This window comes from Culex quinquefasciatus, chromosome 1, assembly GCF_015732765.1.
Source record: "Culex quinquefasciatus strain JHB chromosome 1, VPISU_Cqui_1.0_pri_paternal, whole genome shotgun sequence".
NCBI classification, from domain to species: Eukaryota; Metazoa; Arthropoda; class Insecta; order Diptera; family Culicidae; genus Culex; species Culex quinquefasciatus.
In genome coordinates, this window is record NC_051861.1 from 130,838,046 (window position 1) to 130,858,559 (window position 20,514).

General features: G+C 32.5%; 1 protein-coding gene across 24 annotated transcripts in view; it reads left to right on the top strand.

The window, feature by feature from the left end:
* The window catches only part of LOC6041677 (disks large 1 tumor suppressor protein), a 78,202-nt gene extending 71,656 nt beyond the window's left edge, over positions 1-6,546 (top strand). For all 24 annotated transcript variants that reach the window (XM_038249573.1, XM_038249583.1, XM_038249582.1 and 21 more), the window contains one exon: positions 6,341-6,546. In XM_038249573.1, the coding sequence (XP_038105501.1) occupies positions 6,341-6,447 (107 nt within the window). In that variant the 3' untranslated portion in view covers positions 6,448-6,546. The remainder of the gene's footprint in view (positions 1-6,340) is intronic.
* The last annotated feature ends 13,968 nt before the right edge of the window (positions 6,547-20,514 follow it).

Consider the following 20,514-nt stretch of genomic DNA (forward strand, 5'->3'; position numbering starts at 1 on the left):
CGAACACTAGTTCTATCTTTCACTTAAACTGAAACATAAACTTGGGAGTACCGTGGAGATTTTCCCTTGTCCCATTAAAAAAGTTGATAACCAAAACCGTCTCCAAATTTCTTTTCATTATCCTCAAAGCGCCGTTTTTCGCCATCCAGATTTTTTTTTAGTCGTATCTCGGAATCCTGTTAATGAAACTCCACATTTTTTTGATATTTTAAGGAAAATTTTCCGAGGAATCCGGACATATGCTACGGGCTGGACACCTCGGGAAAACCGTAAAAAGCGAGAAAAAGTTGGCGAGATATTGTTATCTCTAACAAACCTGTTTTTTTCAGGTCTCATCAAAAACAAAATAGTGACAAACCAGTTTTCCCATCAAATTTAGTATTAATAGTAGATACAAGTTTGGAAAAATTTAAACAACCAAACGATTTTTGAGGCCATGATTTTTAAAAATTGAATAACACTATTAACATCCGAATGAATTCTCCCTTTTTTAATTTATTATATATTTCATTTTTTTTTTTTGAATAAAAAGTTGTGAACAATGTTTTTTGTTAATATATGCTTTGAGTTATTGAGGACAAATTGAACAATAAATAAATACTAGTCAATGATGAATCCATAAGCAAAAAATTGCTTCAGTTTTTTTTTAAATTGGAAATGAAACTGATTTGAGGATATTTTTAGAGTTTTACAAATTCTTAATTATTCGTAATTTAAGATATTTTCAAATCGTTGCGTAATAATCATTGGCGATTGTCCACGCTCCATACAAAACAGTTTTTTTGTAAGGATAGTTGTCTACAACTCACCCCCCTTGTGGTCAATTGTCCTAGAATTTTCAATATAGTTTCCACTTGGTATATTAACCCTCTACTGTCCAAATTTTTTTTTTCGAAAATATTTATTTTTCCCGTGTTCAGGAGGTCATTTTGAGTAACTTTTGTTCTACGAAAAACTTTACTTCTTTTGTTTTATGTTTTTCTTGTTTTATTTTTAGTATTTTAATTTGCATTTATCTTGTTTAGTTTATGTTTGTTTTTGGTAGTATTTGGCCTATTCTACCAATTACATTTTGCCTATCTAATTTTTTCACGTTTTTACAGTCACTTTTTAATTTTTTTGCATATTTTTCACATTTTCTGCTATAGAATGGCACCATCATCATTTAAATTGCAAAAAAGTGCGTAGAGGCATAGTCTGGGACACTACAAAAATTACTGCATACTTCTTTTTACTGAAAATATAGAAAATTAACAGTAGCAAAAATTGTATGTGTCAAATTGTGTGTCCAATCGGGCCCAAAATAAGACTGGAAGTTCCTTAGCCGAAATAATTAGAACCGTATTTTTTTTTTGGCCATTAGGGTGACCTAAGCCGTGTTGAGGTCAAAATGGCCATGGCCATTTTCGTCGATTTTAGCAAAAACCACATTTTTCGAAAAATCATGGCTCCGCGCCATTTCAACCGAATTTAGCTCTCTTGGACACAAACGAAAGGCGATTAATTGGGCTTTTAGAGAAAAATAGTCTGATCCTCCGCGTTTGGTACGGTATGTCCACGCATCCTTCCTCTCCTGTACATTCTGTTAAATGTGATCCGTTCAGAGAAACCTCTATGCGGTTAATGCAACGCAGTAGGCCTGGCCGCTTTAATTAAGGTATTTAAGCTTGGGGATGCTCGAATGTACTACAAATCATTATTACCTAAACATTGAAAAATATTTTAAAATCGACTTGTCTCGGTATTTTCAGATTTTTGTGAAACTTTTTCTTTTTCCGAGCAGTTCTCTATACAAATTGATCGATTTTGTGCATTTTTATTTTTTGTTTTTTTTTATTCGGCTCAAACTTTGTGGCTCAATTTTACCTAAATCCAAAGATCCCAAAATTAATTTAATTTTTTTAAGTTAAACATTTATGTAGCATTTTAAAAGAGCGCAATCTTTAATATTTTACCCTTTTAAAATGTATTTTTTGGGTAAGATTTCTACAGTGGATTCTCTCGTTGTCGATATTGAACGGACCGTCGAGGGCAGGAGTTATCAAAATATAGAACGAAAAATCGAAGCAATCTATTTTAAGGGACTGTCAAATTTATTGACAGCTGAAGCAATTTAGATATCAAGAAGATCGACAGCCAGAGAGTCCAATGTATTAAAAAAAAATCTAAAAATTATAACTCGCCGAAAACGGCTAAAACACATTACAGTTGTTGTTCGATAACTGGGCGTTGTTTAACTGGGCTGCTTTTTAACTGGGCGCTCAATGACTTGGCCGTAGCCCACTTAAAAAGCAGACAAACGTCAAAAAACCAAAACAAACCGAAATCACCGAGGGGTTGATGGATGCAAAAATCATGTTTAACAAATAAAAAACCCTTTTTCAAATTTTAATGTAATTTCAAGTCACAATTAAAGGAATATTAAAAGTTATCATTATAAATAAATTTGAGTAACTTTTAGTTTTATATTTCATAAAAAGAATATTATGCATCGGTAGTCCCCTCGTTATTTTTCGTTCAGCCCTGTTAGCAAACAGCATTCGGTGACTGGGCTGCGTTCTCAGCCCAGTTACCGAACAACTACTGTAACATATTTTTTTTCAGAAAAAGATTTTTTTTTGAAAAAAAAAATCAAAAAACGATTTATTTTTTATGTTATATATATGACTATCTGTATTTTGAGATGAGATTTTATGATCGATTTGGTGTCTTCGGCAGAATTGTAGAATAAAATAATGACTACTAAAAATAGTTTTACACTCTATAAAAAATACTCTTTTTTCACTAAATTTTTTTTTTTTCGTTTTTTTTTTGTTTTATGGGACTTAGACATCTTTTATGCAGGGTGGCCACTCTAGTCGGGAAATCGGGAAAGTCGGAAAAAGTCAGGAATTCGCCAAAATCCGCCAAAAAGTTGGGAAAATTCGGGAATTCCAAGTATACTTGTTTGAAAATTAATTTTGTAATATTTTGTAATATTTTCAAATTAAATTCACTCAATTCTGCTTTAGCAACTTACTTTGAATTAAAGGTTCTTTTCACTATTTCAATATATTTCAGATTTTTTTTATGAATTAGATGATCTCTATTAATTTTTGTTTATCAACAAGAGGTAAACTGCCGTTCTACGCATAATTGTCCCATGTCATTTTTGGACGATTTTGACTTTTTGATTGATTGATTGATTGATTGATTTTTTATTCGGTAGGAAAAGCCACCAAAGCAGTAGCACCAAAAACCTACATCGTTTTAATACAATATACAATAAATTTTAGTGTTTACAATTAACTTTTAAATATCCGGTCAAACTCCATTGGTTTCCACCTGTGAAGGAGTTTGGTTGATCCTGGCAAGAGAAATCTGAAATGATATAAAAAAGTGCATAGATTATGGCGATAAAGGCAAAATGATAGAATAAAGATAATTGTGTCGGAAAACTAACTTTTTAAACTGAGTTTTAGAAGGAAGCAAAAGTGAAAAAAGAAAGAAAAAAGAAAAAAATTGGAAAACAAAATAATCTACTATGCAGCAAGAAAATCAAAGGATTTAAGGAGATGTTCAATAACAGTGGGCTCATTCAAAAAAGAGAGCAATTTGTTTTTAAATATTGATACGCTTTGACAATCACCAAATTTATTCCAAAAATAATTATATAATTGAGCACCTTTGAAAGATATGCATCTTTCGCCGGCTAATGTTGAAATATTGGGTCGGTCTAATAAATTATGGCTTCTGGTAAAGTGTTGATGGTTAGATAATTTGAATTTTGTATTACTGTGAGTTTGTTGATGTAAACATAAATAAATGAAGCAACATGTTTGAATTACGTAAATAGCTCTGACAGGAATGATGTTTTTGTTAATGTTGTACAAATCGGCAGAGTGACTTCGCAGTGGTTTTTTATAAATTATTCTTAAGATTTTATTTTGGGCTATTTGAAGTTTGTTAATCAAAATATTACAGGAGTTTCCCCAGACTGAAGTTATGTAAGATAAGTGAGAATTAAATAGTGAATGATAAATTATCAAAAGTACATTAGCAGTTAATTTGTGTTTAATTTTATAGATAATTCCAATAATCTGGTTAAGTTTGTTCAATAAATTATTAATATGTGACGACCAATTCAATTTATTGTCTAAAATGACACCAAGATATTTACATTCGTCTACTATTTTTATATCAGCAAAATTAGTTCTAGTTAAAGTTAATGGATTCACCGTCGAGCGATTCGAATTTTTAATATTGATTATGTTGGATTTATTTATGTTTAGTGTGAGCTTGTTTAATCGAAAATAATCAGTTAACAATCGAAGATCATTATTCAAATTTATATCATTGATTACCATAGATTTGTTAAAGTAGAAAAGAGATGAATAATCAGCAAACAATTTTAAATCACCTTTAAGAGGCAGTAACGCTAAGTCATTTAAGTAAACTAAGAAGAAAAGTGGACCCAAGACGGAACCCTGAGGAACCCCTACATTAATCAAAGCTATTAAACTATCAATACCATCTAAACTAACAAATTGGACCCTATTAGAAAGATAACTTTTGAACAATTCTAATGCAACCCCTCTTACACCTGCAAAGTTAAGTTTTGTTAGCAAAATTTTATGATCAACAGTGTCGAACGCTTTTGATAAGTCTAAAAATAGCCCCAAAACATCGTCTTTCTGATCTAAGTGAGTTTGAATTTTGTTAACAAGATCAATGACAGCATTTTTAGTAGAGGATTTATGTCTGAAACCGTATTGCTGAGCACAAAAGAACTTATTTAAGCACAAAAGTTATTTAATCTAGTGAACAGGATTTTTCAAAAATTTTATTGAGCAAGGATAAAACTGATATAGGTCTATAATTATTAAACAATGAAGCAGAACCAGATTTGTAAACGGGAGTGATTTTAGCAATTTTAAGTTTATCAGGGTAACAGCCGTTCAACATACATAAGTTGAATATTTCAGTGAGGATTGGTGCAATTATTAACTTAATTTTTTTCAAAATGAAAGAAGAAATTTTATCATAACCACAACTTGTATTATTATCAAATGAATCGATTAGGGTGATTATCTCAAACTGGTCAGTTGGTAGCAATAAAAACGTTTTTTGACATTTTTAAGTTTAGTTTGTCGTATACTTTAAGAAAAACACATAAAATCTGGTACTTTGTTCGGAAACTCATCAAAAACAACACCAAGTCTGTTTGTCCCATCGCTACACTTCTACGCATAATTGTCCCACCAAGTATTTTCTTACACGGAATCATTAGATTTACGAAGCATTATGTCTTGTTTACCTGTTGTATAGCAAGAGGATCATAAATAAGGGTGATAATCTGCTAACTGGGGCGATTAGGGACTCATAGGGTGAATAGGGACCCACGGGACAATTATGCGTAGAAACACAGAAATCGGTCGAAAAATTTCAATCGCGTTTTTCTTAGTTGCACTTTTTTGAACATGGGACAATTATGCGTAGAACGGCAGTAAAGTTAATGAAAAACTGAAATAAAAATAGAGCTTTATGCCCAGCTTATGATTCTTTTTAATTTTGTCACATAGATTTTTTAATTTTGTCACATAGATTTTTTAACTAAATTCATTAAGTAATTTCAAATATATTTTTTTCCAAATGTCTCCCTTGAACTTTTTTTGTGAGTATTGGTAAATTATCTTCTATAGATAAAGCTTGATTTTCAGTTTTCGGAAAACTTAAATATCGAATAAAATCCAAGATTGACAAAATTTTGAAATCATGAAGAAAATATTGAAATTGCAAAAAAAATAATGCAAAATTGTGTAAAAAATTTGTCTCTTCAAACATTTTACTAATGAGTGGGAAAAATAGGAATAAAATTTTATTATGCTTATGTTATGCTGAATAGTCCTACTTATAGACTACAACTTTACCGAAGACACCAAGTCAATCAGAAATTCCCCTCTCAATATACAGATTTTCATATACTTACGAAAAACTAATAATTGAAAAGTTCTTCGTTTGACATAGGGAATGTATGAATAAAGTTTCATCCAAATCAAAAAATAAATTTAAAAATCGCGAAATTTCTCGTTTGGGCAGCTACCATAATTGTATAGAGACTTGTATGAGTGAACCAACGACAGAAAAATTGAATTCTCTGGTTATAGGGAAAAGTTTGAGTCAAAAATTTCTCTAAATCGCTCAGCTATGCCAAACAACAATTTCGTTTTTGAAAAAAACGACCAACTAAGACCACCGAATACCTTAAAGAGCAAGTAAAATGCGCAAACTGTGATGGTAACCGTACAGCTAACTTGTGCACTCTCTTAATCTCTCTTTTATTTCCTCTCTCCCTCTCCAGCCATCGTCCAGGGCGACACGATCGAGGAGATCTACAGCAAGGTGAAGAACGTGATCTGGAGCCAGAGCGGTCCGACCATCTGGGTGCCGTCGAAGGAATCTCTATGACCGCAGGCGAACATTACCTGGACGCTGCCACCAAATATGCGCGCCCGGCCCGTCTCCCGGTCATCCGGAGGTGGCGGCGGCGGAGGCGGAGGTGGCAATCAACACTGACGACCTTCCCGCCCCAGCCCCAGCCGGTAGCCGGCGGTCAACACTTAACTTAAACTGCTAAAACTAAACCAATACACGAACGAACCAACACATAGACACACACACACATTCTCACAGACAAGCAGACCAGCAGGCAAGCCCGGGGAAGAGAATGAGAAGGAGAAGAAGAAGAGCAAAAACATGTTGTTGTTTATTATCTTATTTTTAAATTATATATATAAATATTATATATTGAAAAGTGCGCGCCAGGGCGAACGCAACAAATGCAAGAAGAAAATGAAGAAGATGAGAAGAGAGCACGGTGAGTAAGATTTTTAAGAGAAATTTTGCATTAAATATGGGACATTTATTTAAATTATTTTGTTCGAGAATAATAAACTTATTACTTATTGATGAATGTTTATTAAATCAATATATTTATATAAAAAAACATATATAAATTATATATCAAGTAAAAGAAGCAGAAACAAACGGATTAAAAAACGCAAAACCACTACATTGAAGTAAAATGTATTATAAACAAAGCAAAAAACACTATTAAAAAACGAGAAATTCAAATGAAGAAGCAAACTCTGCAATTCAGTCACACAGAGAAAGAAAGAGTTTGCCTAAAATTGCCCCTCCCAGGTTAAAAAAGTGGATAAGGGAAAAAATCCTCGTTTGTTGAAAATTGTAAACTGTTGAGAAACACGGAGAGAACGTAGAAAATTGGTTCGTCAAAACTAGTTGAGCAAAAAAGAAAGTAAAAAAAAACACGAAAGCATTTAATTAGTGAGTGTAAGCAAAATGGATAATTGGAAACAAAGAAGAAGTTAAAAGAACTCATCACCGAAACCCCGGAACCTCGTCGTCCCCTCACCACACCTCACCCAACACTCACACTCAAATAATTAATTAGTCTACTTTTTGGACAATCATTGATGTATTTTCGCTCCCGTAACTCCTCGCGTCACACCGCCACTCACAAACTCACATATACTTAAAAAAAATATCTAGAATATTAAACTGTGCAAACTCGAAATAAAACTAAAAACGACGACGGCGAAGAAAACCTAAAAAAGTTGATTTTAACACGAATTAGTTTAATTGTTTTCGTTACTGATTGTTTAGTAGTGGGCAAACACGCAAGTATTCTAAAAAAATCACCTACTCACTCTCACAAACAAAACACACTCTCACACACACCGAAAAAAAAGTAACACACAAATTGTAGTGTTGTTAGTCGGGTAGGAGCGAATCGTTTCGTGTTTATTTGTTTTAAATCGGTAATAGTTTTGTGGCGGCGAAGGAAGATTCGCGAAGATTGGAAGAGTGGAAGAAGAAGTCATTTTTAATTTTCTGTGTAATTGTAAAGCTTTTTATTATTTTGATTTACGAATAAAGAAATCGCGACGAATATAATTTTAGTTGGTTTTGTTTCTTTTTTTATTGAATGTTTCATCCTTCTTTTTTTAATCCATCAAAGCAAGCCATTCGATTCTTAAAGTTTGACGAAGACAAATCCAAGCGCTCAGCCTACTTCGTCTGTTTTGGACACTTTCTTGGAGGATTGTTTGGAGAGCGTCAGTGGAGTGCACTCTTTGGTGAGTGCTTTGTAGTACCTAGTGCGCGAAGTTTGCAGCTGATCCAAGCAGGTTTCGAATGCCATCTCAAAACGGTGTTATTTCGTGATTGATTATTGAAACGTTTATGTTAAAGTTGGATGAGATCAGCGATGGAATAATCATCATCAAAAGAAAATCTCTAGACGTTCATCAAGAGAAAAAAATCCGAAGGGAGCATGGCTCTCCTCTCTCCCGCACGAAAGATCGGTAAAAAGAATCTAAAAAAATCATCATCTTGATTATCCGGTTGAACATCTTTTTCACTACTAAACTTGCAAGTGTAACGTCACACATCGAAAAATGACCTGTCACATTTTGTAGATGGGCAATGTGTGTAAACAAAGTGAAATTAATATTATTAAGTGGTGCTAACAAGAAAATTCACAAAAAATCATCAGCAGATTGATTTTCTTGGAGAATTTCTGGAGCGATTTTCTTTTGCGTGATTTGCTTCCTCTCTCTTTCGCGGGTGAAGAAAGTTCGCAAGCGAAATTGATTTTTTTTAGATTATTCCATCCCTGGATGAGATTATCGATTGTTTTTAAATGAAAAAGAATTACGGATGCAATTATTCCACTTCATTATTTTCAATTTTTTTTGTTGAAGTTATGTCAACATTTTTTAAATTCGTGGAAGGTAAAGTATGCGACAATCTCCTTTGAAATATCTCAAATAGCATAAACTAATTTACAAGCTTGCCGGGATTCATATCCAGTTAGCGTAAGAGAGCACAGAGGCATCGAATTGTTGAAATGTGGTATTTTGTTCAATTTTGAAATTTTGACAAATTTCTGCATTTTTGTTTGGTCCAATCTCACCCCCAGATCCATTGTCACCCCTGATGACGGTAATACAGATTTTTGGAATTTTTGAGGCTGAACAGTAAAAATATTGAGGTTGAATTTTGTACCGACCAGCAAAACTAAAGCAAACAATGGTGCGTGAGAGCGGGCAAAGATAACTCTTTTATTTGGGATGGCCACTCACAAGAATGAGCAAATTCTTATTTATTTTTTCGCATGGATTAGGAAAATCCAGCAGATAGTTAGAGTTTTCTTAATTTTTTTTTGGTAATTCAAGTTAATAATTATTGAAAGAATTGTATTCAATAAATTCAATTTAATTAATCGGCAAATATTTTATTCACAATTTCGTAAATTTTTTTGTAACCTACTTGAGGTTTGGAGTTGAATTTTTTCGCAAAAACTAAAGTTTTGGTGGATTTACCTGAAAAACAGTGCATTTTATCAAAATTTCTGCGAATGACATTTCGATTTCAAAGTCGATTTTTTTTCTTTTCAAAAGATTGGCAACACTGCCAAATATTTGTTACCCTGGGTGGGCCATAGCTGAAAAGATGACTTTTTTGATCCTCAAAAACATATAACTAAAAAAAAAACATAAAATAATGTACTTGCGCAAATCGCACGGTGGTCACTCAAGTCGGAAAAAAGTCTGAAATTCTCAAAAATTATTTAAAATTACACTTTATTTATTTTGACCAGACATGCATCGGCACTATGAGCTCTTCTTAACGGCACTCAGCTTGTTCTAGATGACATTTTCGTTTAAAGTAATGTTATGCTTGTTACTCTTTGTAAACGACTTGTTTTTAACATGAATAATGTGTTGAAAAGATTGGTTCATTGGCAAAACCGATTTTAGCTAAATTTTCAAGTGATTATGCTCATAAGCTCTCAAGGAGAACTTCTTAAAAGCTCTTTGAGTGCACTTAAATGTTCTTACCCTACATCTCACGGGAGCTTTAAAGATAAGCGTAATTAGTGTGCTCTAATCACTGGCACAACATGCTGGGAATCATCTACGGAAAATGCCAAACAAGTTAAAAAAAAAAAAAAACAAACCAAACTTTTGACCATTGAACAGATAGTTTGATGTTTCTTTCATTATTTCAATTTATGAAATCTGTTTTTTTTATTTGAAATTGAATCAATTGATAGCATTTTTAAACAAAACTTCTTATAAATGTAACTTTTCTTCTTTTCTATTTAAAATATCTAAAATATCAACTGATAGATGAATTTCTTCAGTTAACAGATTGAAATAATGTAAATTCAATTTAAAAATAAATCACGTTTATGACTTTTTATGAGTTTAGGTTAAGGCTCTGAAAAGTATCAGTCCCGGTCGGCCATTTGGCGGCCATCTTTGTATGGAAAAACATACAAATTTTGATTCAGAATGTATCAATCAAAAAATGGTTTTCTTGGTGTTGCTTGTAGCAGCATTTTACATATCGTGATTATTTTTTTCATTTCAATTTACTATTTCTGGACCCTGAGTTCAGAACCATCAATGACAGTCATCGTTCCAAGAGTTAATGACACCATCTACAACCTTTAAAAAAATACATAAAGGTTTATTTTCATTCATCGGAAAAACTGACCTGACGGAAAAAAATAAATTCAAACGTTTCTGGTTTAAATGTGATTAAATATTAAACAATTGAAAAACTTTTTTGCTTTTTGAAAAAGTTGAAGGTTAAATTCTAATCAAACTGGATTTATTGTTAAATCCAATACATTAAAATACTGACAAATTAATAAATTAACACGGTTTTTTTTTCAATTAAATATCAAACACACAACATTAAAAAGAAAATCTGATGAAACATGGATAAAATTCCAGTCCTCAGGCTTCTCTTGAAAAAAATTGCTATAAAATTTTAAATTTAGTTATTTTTCAACTTTCTTTTCTTTTCATATTGATACCAATGAACAAAAACTCAAAGTTCAAGAATATAACAAATCTGTTGTTTATTAAGACTTTTAGTTTTTAAATTTTAAGTTTTCTCTTTTTGTTGAAATTACTAGGGGCTTCCATGCCTCGAGCACTTTAAAAAAAATGTTGATAAGTTTCTAAAAAATCAAATTATTCGCTCTACAGCATTGCCTTAGCGTTCTCGATTGCGAGATTCCTACTCGAAACTAGGTGTTCGAAGGCTTGATTGTAGAGGCAATTGCAAACCTCTTTTTACACCTTAGCTTCCATCCACCCCGGGATTCGAACTGACGACCTTTGGATTGTTAGTCCAACTGCCTACCAGCGACTCCACCGAGACAGGACCCAGGGAGACGACTCCTACACCTGGACTGAGCTAACGACCTAACCTTTTTAGGCTAGTCCGGGGCCAACATTTACTTCCCGTCCGACGGAAGGCGTGATCAGACAAATCTCGTCTCGAAAAATGCCACCGGGATCGAACCCAGGCCGACTGGGTGAGAGGCAATCACGCTTACCCCTACACCACGGTCCCGGCTTAAGTTTCTATTTTTACTAAAATTGACAAAATTTTGAAATTATGTCCGGTTGTAGCTGTTTACTTTTTCATAAACAGTTTTCCCAATCATTTTGTGGGTGAGAAATTCCTTTTATTAGAGGTTCTGGAAATGTCGAGAAACCGAAAATAATATTTGAGTAGCCACCCTGAAATCTATGTTTTATTTTAAAATGTGAAATCATAAACATGTAATTATTTTTAGAGTGAACCTTTCCCAATAGTTTTTACTAATGCTTACAACTTTTCCGAAACACTGTCAAATTTGTATGGAAACTTGTTTGGACAAGCCAATGACGCAAAATGGCTTCTTTGGTCATAGGAAAGGCCCCTATAAAATTTATGGCAAATAAAAAAAAATACCTAAAATAAAATTTCAAAATAGGGTGATTCCTGGAAGAGTTGCTCAATTGCAAAAATATAATATAAAAAAAAGAACATTTTTATGTAAGTACAAAAAAATATTGATTGCAATCCATAGTTGCTCGGAGTTTTAATAGTTTTTGATGAGCTTCGTACTACTCTCAATTTGCACAAAATGAACGATCACGGTAATTTTATTTACTGATTTAGATCAATTGGGTTTTTTTTTTGGTACACAAACATTTGCTTGATACTTTAAAACTGAACAATTTTGATTGGTAAGTTTTATCGTAATCATTGCATGTTTGTGGCAATTTGGAGAAAATGATTTAAGAGTAAAGCGTTTTTGACAATTTTCAAACATGTTTTCTTAGTAATCTCATCGCATCACAGAGTTATTACCGGTCTAAATATCGTTTGTAACAATCTCAAAAATCATAAAACCCACTCCACTCACGCGAAAAATCTTCTCCTCACCTGACGATCAGAGGTCGAAAAATAAATTTAAAAAAAATCATTACTCACAAACTGTTAAGGAAAAAAGGAGCAAAAAAAAATCCTACTGTATACACAAATCACACAAGGTTGAGCAAAAAGAAAACACCATTCTTTTTCGTTTATATACTAGCGCTTAAGTAGTGAAATCGCGAATGTTTAAGAAAAAAAAAATGTGTGAAGAAAACAAGAGAGAGCGGCTTCACGTAACTCAATCCCTCCCATCTAAAATTCAGACTAGCGAACCAACCTTAATTTTAACTGTGAAAGCGTAAGAAAAAGAGAGAAATCCTACTTAAAGAAATGAGGCATTTATGTTTGTTTGTTGACTAGAACATCGTGCCAAAATTTTACAAATTACAGAAAGAACACGATCCCCGCAGAGAGAAATAAAAAATCAGTCATCATAATGAATCCTAAAAGAAGAAAACTCAGCATTAAGCATCAAGCGCCATCATAACAGAAAAAACACAGAAAGTATAACGCGGTCATTGTTTCCTCAGTCGAATAACTAAATAAATTTAAAAGAAAAAAAAGGTAAATGCAAGAGAGGGTAGTTTCTAGTGAAGACAAATAACGCTACACTGCTTTTTCGATCCTTACGAACGGTAGAATAGTGACGCGCGCGCAAAACTATTTAAAAAACAAACAATACTTCTTCTTAAAACAATCGTTAATTTTTCCTAAAAAAAAAACAAAACGTGATTATTGAGCGCGAAAGCGAACTTTCGACAAACAAGGTCTCCCCCTTTAATCTGTCCCCCGTTCTTTCTCTTTGAATTCTTATCGAAACAACTCCTGCTAACAAAAAAACAATTCTCAACTCGAGAAAGAAAACGCAAAAGAGAATACATAGGAAATCGCAAAACTTGACAAAAGCAAACAACACACTCTAAAACTAGTGCGCGTGAATAAAAGAAAAAAAGTATAAAAAAAGAAATCATATATAAATTGAATTAGAAAGCTGCCTTAACGAAAAAAAAATCCCAAGTTTTATAATACACACATACGTGAAAAGGAAAGAAAGGAATGACAACACAAGCAAACAAAATAATTTGACACTCACACAAACACACACACAAATACACAAACACATACACAAACACAGAGAAAGCAAGTGAACTAAATAAACTGAAAGCAAAACAAGAAAAACTGACTATGTGTACATAAAACAAAGAAAGCAGAGAAGAAGGAGAAAAATAAACATTGGAAATGATGCATAGTTAAAGAAAAGAGAGGTAAATAAAATCGTTGACATATTCTGACTATATTATATAGCGAAAAAGAAGAAGGAGAAGAAAAACACTTGACAATGGTAAACAAAGAAGAGTGAAAATATTAGAATGGAAATCACTTGAAGGTGTATGCACTGAGCGTGGGAGGAGGAAGGTAGTAAATAAAAAAAACGGTATGAAGGAAATGTTGTTCAACTCTTGTAATTGCAATAAACGCGACATTACATAAAAATATAAACAAATGTAGTTACTTTTTTTGTGTCTAAAATTATTCGAAAATCATTCAAAAAATACCTGATGCAGTCCAGACTCAACTATTCGAAATTCGATTTGTATCGGATTTTGGATTATGGAATTATGAACAAAAAAAGCTATTCTTTCTTTTCCTTACTTTTAACATCAAATTCGAGTTTTGCGACTCCATTTTTCATCACCGCCATTTTGGCCGCCATATCAGATTTAAATTTTTGAATCATTTTAGAGTAGTTTGCGGGTCATATTTCAGCTCGACAATCTAAAATAAGGCAACAAAAAAAAAATTGTTTTCGTGATTCGATTATCCGAAGATTTCATTATCCGATAATATTTTTTTCCAAGGCCTCCGGACAATCGAGTCTGGACTGTTTAGAATTTTTTTAGAGATCCGAAAATTACACAATGGTTTCATTTTTTAACATTAAAAATTGGACGCATAATTGATAAGATTTCGTCATTCAAAAATTAGACGCCATTTTGATAATATAGAAAAAAACGTAATTTTCATCTCTTTCAGATACTGATCTCAGCAACCATCGCTCCAATTTTCAATGCCTTTGGAGGGTTATGCTTGGTCATGTCTTCTGAAGGTCAAAAAACCTCGAATTAACAAAAAAAAAAAAAACATTTTTTATATCATGAAATCCAAATTTCTGTGATTTTATATCTAAAGATAATGTCAAAATAATTTGTTCGACTTGAGCAATGCTCTACCAAAACCGGAAATGGATTTTATTTGTATTTTTTGATTTAGCTCAAACTTTGTGGGAAAATTCACTCAAAAGTTACAGCTGTTTGAATATTTACATACCATTTTTGAATGGACAGTAGCCAAAATTGTATGGAGACTTATATGGGTGAACCAATGACACAAAATAGCTTATTTGGTCATAGGGAAGGCTCCCACAAAGTTTGAGCCAAATCAAAAAATACAAAAAATAAAAATCAAAATTGGCCGATTTCGTAGAGAGTTGCTCACTTTTTTCTTAGCTAGAAAGATGGCATTTTCTGTCATCCAAATTATATCCAAAATTCACGAGTAATTTCATAAATGATAATTTTGCGCTATTGTTTTGTTTTGTGAAAAAATTAGAAATTGAAAAAAAAATATTTTGCGCAATTAAATTGTAATTATTTTTTTCAGAGATGATCTAAGCATGCTTTGACTTTGAAGCCACCATCTCGATCACTAAATTCGTTCTCAAGATACAGATTTTTAAATATTTCAATAGCCTTTTTACGTGTACAGTAGGCCGTCCCAAAAAAAATGAAAAGTTGTCAAATCTCACCCCTAGAATGATAGATTAGGATGTCAGGAACAATGTTTCATACAACAAAAAATTGTGAGAAAATCTCATGTTTTTTCATGAAATGTGTTATTAACAAATATCGTTTTTCTGCGAGCAAAATAAAAATATCCAAATATATGTCTTCTCGTTTGTAATCATAGTAGCCCATGTTTTATGCTAAAAACGCTTATATACTAAGAATTTTGAAAATTCGTCACTTTTTGTTCACTAAAATGCAAATATCTCGGCTTTGCGTGGACATAAATTGAATGTTAAAAAAGCAAAATAATTTCCGTAAAATTTCCTGTAAGCTTAACGCATTTGTTTTGGCTGCAAAAATTTTTGGCTCGTTTTGGGGAGTGATTTTTGAAATTTTTTAGCTAAAAAAATACAATTTATTCTTCCTAAAACGCCCTGCCATGCCCAAACACAAGCTTTTATGGACCATGTCTGTAGAGGAATTTGTTCAGGGGACATTAAACTGTAACTTTGAGCCCAAGGCGACCAAATTTGAATGACTTTAGTATGATTTTTACGCGCATTTCTGAAAAATACTCGAAAGATGCACTTTTTTCATTCAAGCTCCGCGCGCGAGTTGTAAACCATTTTTAGGATTTTTTTGTTGTAAGAAAACATTGTTCCTGACATCCTAATCTATCGTTCTAGGGGTGAGCACCGAAGATTTGACAACTTTTAATTTTTTTTGGGACGCCCTAGTGTACAGTGATGCATAATGTCTTTTCTGGTCAAATTAGATTTTTCTTAGATTAAAAATTTAAATTAATAATTTAACTATCAATTTTTCTTTGAAAGTTTGAAACCATGGCATAAAATTTCATCCTTATTTTTTATATTCAACTTATCGAACAACAAACTTGACATGGTGCACAGTTTATACTAACAGGTTATCATAACCAATAAAACAACAAATTAAATTAAATTAAAAAAAATAAAAATTCATTTGCCTAATATTAAATAAATCACATTAAAATTTTAAGTGATATTTTAAACACAAAAATAATTCCGAAGGCAACACGACGTGATTTTCATTTTGTCAAAATTGAAAAACTGCTAATATTAGTGTGAGAAGCATCAATAAACATCGTTAACCTTTTATAATGACGGGTGTTGTTTAACCCTTTCAGGCCTGATGGGTTATATATGATGACCCAAATATCAAAATTTCCAAAAATATGTTTTTGAAAATTCAGACTTGAAAGGATTAAGGAAATATTCAAAAATTACGTAATGGAAGAAATAGATGATTTATTAACTAAAAAAATAGATTGATGATAAAAAATATCAAAAATTAATATATTTTGAATAATAACAGATTAATTTAAATGTTGAAAGTATTACGAGACCAAAAATGTTAAATTAATTTGGGTGTTGCCGCAATCAGAAATCGTTGAAGAATTGCCAAGAATGCCAAAATCGGGTGTTGTCAAAAAACGAGATAACACTGTATTGAATATCAAAAATATACCAAACAAACAACTTTATTCATCGAAAAACCAAAAATTCAAAAATATGAATTTATAATTTAAAAAATCCACTCAAATTCATAAACTACAAATAAAAACCGAAATATTTCTAAATTTAGTTATAACTATTTTGGCGTTTTTGAACATTTTTATCATTGATTTTTTTTTAAAGCAAAAGTATCTATCACAAAATGCGTAAGGCATGATAAAAGTTGTGTTACTTTCTTAAATTTGCAGAATAGCAAAGAAATTAGAAACAAAAATCTTTGTGTATTTTTTGAACACCACTCTTCTGAAATTTAAAGCGTCCAATTTGATAACAAACGGAGAAGTAATCGTTTTTAAATCAATCGACAATCGAATGTAGAAATTAGCTTTTTGAAAATAAAAATTTCTTAGCAATTTCAATAATAATATTGATTCCCGAAATATTTAGGCTAAAGCTTTTAATAAAATTAGTTTTAGTTTTAGCCTTTATCTCATCAATAAATGCAAACTCAGACCAATATTTTAGCAAAATTATATGCTTATTTTGAAAAGAAAAATCAGAGAAAGGAGTTTAAATCTTGTCCAAAATCGAAGTTATCTAAGTAATGGAAATAATTTTTATTTTCTTTAGTTTTATACGGAATAAACATGTTTTATAAATAGGAAAATATCACACTTTGAAATTTAACTCACCTGTCCTAGCATGCCATGATATCCAATAGTCAAAAACCACAGACAACGGGAGACAATCGGTGGACAACCAAGACGAACAAAGTTACCAACAGCAGAAGAAACACCCAACAAAAATCAGGCAAAAAGTAGTGAGAGTCGTTTGTAGAAAAAAGTAAACAGAGGTGAAAAATAAAACACAGGCCTGTGGTCGGGCCGCGGGTGATTAATTTTTTACAGGAGGAATGTGTTTGGATTGATTTATTTTTCGCAGCGATTTTTTTTTATAACGGTTATAAAACATTTCATAATCTTAACAACGTCTTTATTTTTTAGGTTTTGTTTTTTTCTTTTTTTCATTTTTTCTGTTTTTTCCTTCGTTTTCCTTCTCTCTCTCTTTCTCTTGCTCTCTTTCGCTATCTCTTGCTTTCTTTCTTGCTCCTTTGCATGTAGCGTATTTTCTTTTTTATATTTTATATGTATTTTAATATTTTTTTTTTGAAATTATTTCTTGGTTTGGTAATATAATAATAATAATTTATTTAATTTATTATTTAACTTGTGATTACACTATATTACTTCTCCGGTTTTACCTCTAATGCTTCCTCTTCCTCGTTTTTTTTTGTTGTGTTTGCTTCTCTCTCATTTTGTTTTTCTTTTTTTTTCCCTTTTGGTTGTGAGTATGTCTGTGTCTTCGCAGTATCTGTTGTTGTTGTTGTGTTTGTTTACACTGTGGTGCAACGCGCGATTTTTTTTTTTCTATTCTCCGATTTAAAAAAAAATCCTTCACGATCTCTTTTTTGCTTTGCTTTGTTTGTGTGTAGACCATTTATTTCACTCTATTTTTTTTTGTCTGTTTTGCTTTGCTTTTTGTCTGTTTGTTTGTTTCCGAGATGACCAATAGTGGCGCGACGTTTCGGTTGTTGTGGTTTTGTTTTCCCTAAATTCTTTTGGTTACGTTTTGTAATTTTACTTTCCCACAATAAGCGTTCTTTTTTCTCGTCACACGTGAGCGTGTGTCGAGTTATTTTTGTTTTGTTTTCTATTTTGCTGATGTCCATTTTGGGTTGTTTGCTTGCACCTCTTTTGTGTTGCGCCAAACGTCAAACGTCAAACGCTTCCTTCTCCTCGCGCTCTCTTTGTTTTGGTTTGGTTTTCAGCTTTAGCTACAATACTTCTCAGCTCACGACGGCGCGGTAGAGATCTAAATGTCTTTGGTTCAGTAAAGTTTGGTTTTCTCCTGCGTTCTCTCTCTCTTTTGCTCTGTTTGTCTATGGCATTAATTAGTTGGTTTCTTTGTTTTTTTCGTTAAGATTTTTTTTTCTTTTTGGTTGCGTTTCGTAATATCATTAGTTTTTTTTGTTTTGCTTTGATCGGTAGAATTGTTTTTTTTTTCTCTTTGCTGATAACATGCTGAATTAACCTGGAGGGATTTGAGACGAAAAGGCCAAGTGGACCGTGTATGTATGTATGTCTGTGTGTGTTAGTGTGTAGATGCTATTGTTCAAATATGGCGGCAATTTTTGTGGGGGCGGGAGCTTGCTTTGCTGGACATCAGGATCAGTGTGTGTGTGTAAGCCCGGTTTTGTTTGCAAACCAAATTTCCAACACCTTTTTGTGCCCTTTTTTCCTTTTGCCACGTGGCGTTTCAGTCAGTTCGCGAGAGTGTAGTGAGTAGTGCGTGTAAATCTCAGTAGGCGGCGCGTGCGGGCGTTCTGTCTTATTGTCACTAACTTTCATTTGTTTGTTTTGTTTACTTTGCCGAATCAAAGTTTGAAGTTTGCTTTTACTTATTTTTTGACAGTTGGGACAGCTGGGCGCGAACACGTGGCGAAAGGAGGCACCGGAAAAGGGCAGAGGTTGCTTTGTTTTTGTTTGGTTTTTTGCTTGTTTGTTTCTCGTTTCGGGAGAGGACGCGTTTGGTTTGCATTTTTTTTTACTTCTTTTAAATCTTTTTGGTATCGTATAAAACTTGGAGATTCAGCCTTATAATATATTTGATCGATGTTTTTGCCTGGAAATGAGAGAAAATCATCAAAACTTCCGCAGCATGTTTTGTTTTTCAGTTGTTTCCCATAGATCAAAAGATAGAAAGGTTTTAATTTGAAGTAATTTTCTTTTTTTGTTAGATTATGAGTTTGTTTGCTATTGTCATTCTTGTTTTTTTTTTATTTCCTCTACAATCCTTTGAAAGAGATATCAAAGTAAAAGAACTGTTTTCTTCATTTATTAATTCGATATGATGTTTTTGAAAAAAGAGTCACTTTCGTTGGAGAGAGCGCAAGAAGTTTTGTTTGTTTTTTGTTTTGAATAGTGTAAAAGGAAAATTTTTCTTTGTTATTTTTCACAGTGTATTTACACAAGCACGAGCGCGCTTCGCTTTTGCGTCGTGATTATCTTTTTTTTACTTCGCAGAAAGCAGCAGGCCATGGGGTGAGAGAGAGTATGCGTGTGTGAGGGGGAGAGTGCGCGCGGGTGAGTGAATGTTGAGAGTGAGTGACCGTTAATGTTTTTTCCCGAGAGCGCAACGCTCTCGTTTTTTGATTGCGCGTCGCGCAAAATGAGTGTGGCGACGCATCGATTTGTTTTTAAAGGTAAAAGTTTTGCGATTTTTTTTAAAGTTTTTTCTTCTTCTTCGGAAAGCCGATTTAAATTCACACTCGACTGCACCAAGAGAGGCTCGTGAAGTTTTCAAATTAATCACATTGGCTCGCTGCTTTCTTTGCAATCCTTTTTTTTGTTTTAATTTTCGCAAAAAAAAATCTTTTTCTCTTTGGCAACCTTCAACTATTTTTTGATTTTTCTTTACTTTTTCTATGTGGTGTTTTACGATATTCTTGTTTTTTTTTTCTTCTAGTGGCTGAAAACTTTCTTCCATCCCGATTGGCGCGACGCAATTTCGCGATTTAAAAAAGCTTTTCTCTTCGACGTCTGCTGTTTGTGTGTGTGTTTGTGTTCAGTGACTGCCTTTTTTCATGTGTGTCTGTTTGTGTTCTTTTTCTGCATTATTTTGTTTTATTTTAGAATTTAATATTATTGTGTTTTAACTAAACTGTCTTTAACTTATGTCACATTTAGCGGTATGACTATCTTTCTTTTTAATCTTATTTTTACTTTACTTCTTTTTTTTATAAAAATGTATGGCAGGAGCAATATTTTTATATTATCTTGAATCTTTCGCAACCGTCTGTAATACTTTTTTCGATTTTTTTAAATATATTTTATCAAAAGAAGTTAAACGTACCACCGTGTGTGTGTCTGTCTGTGTGTTTCATGTGA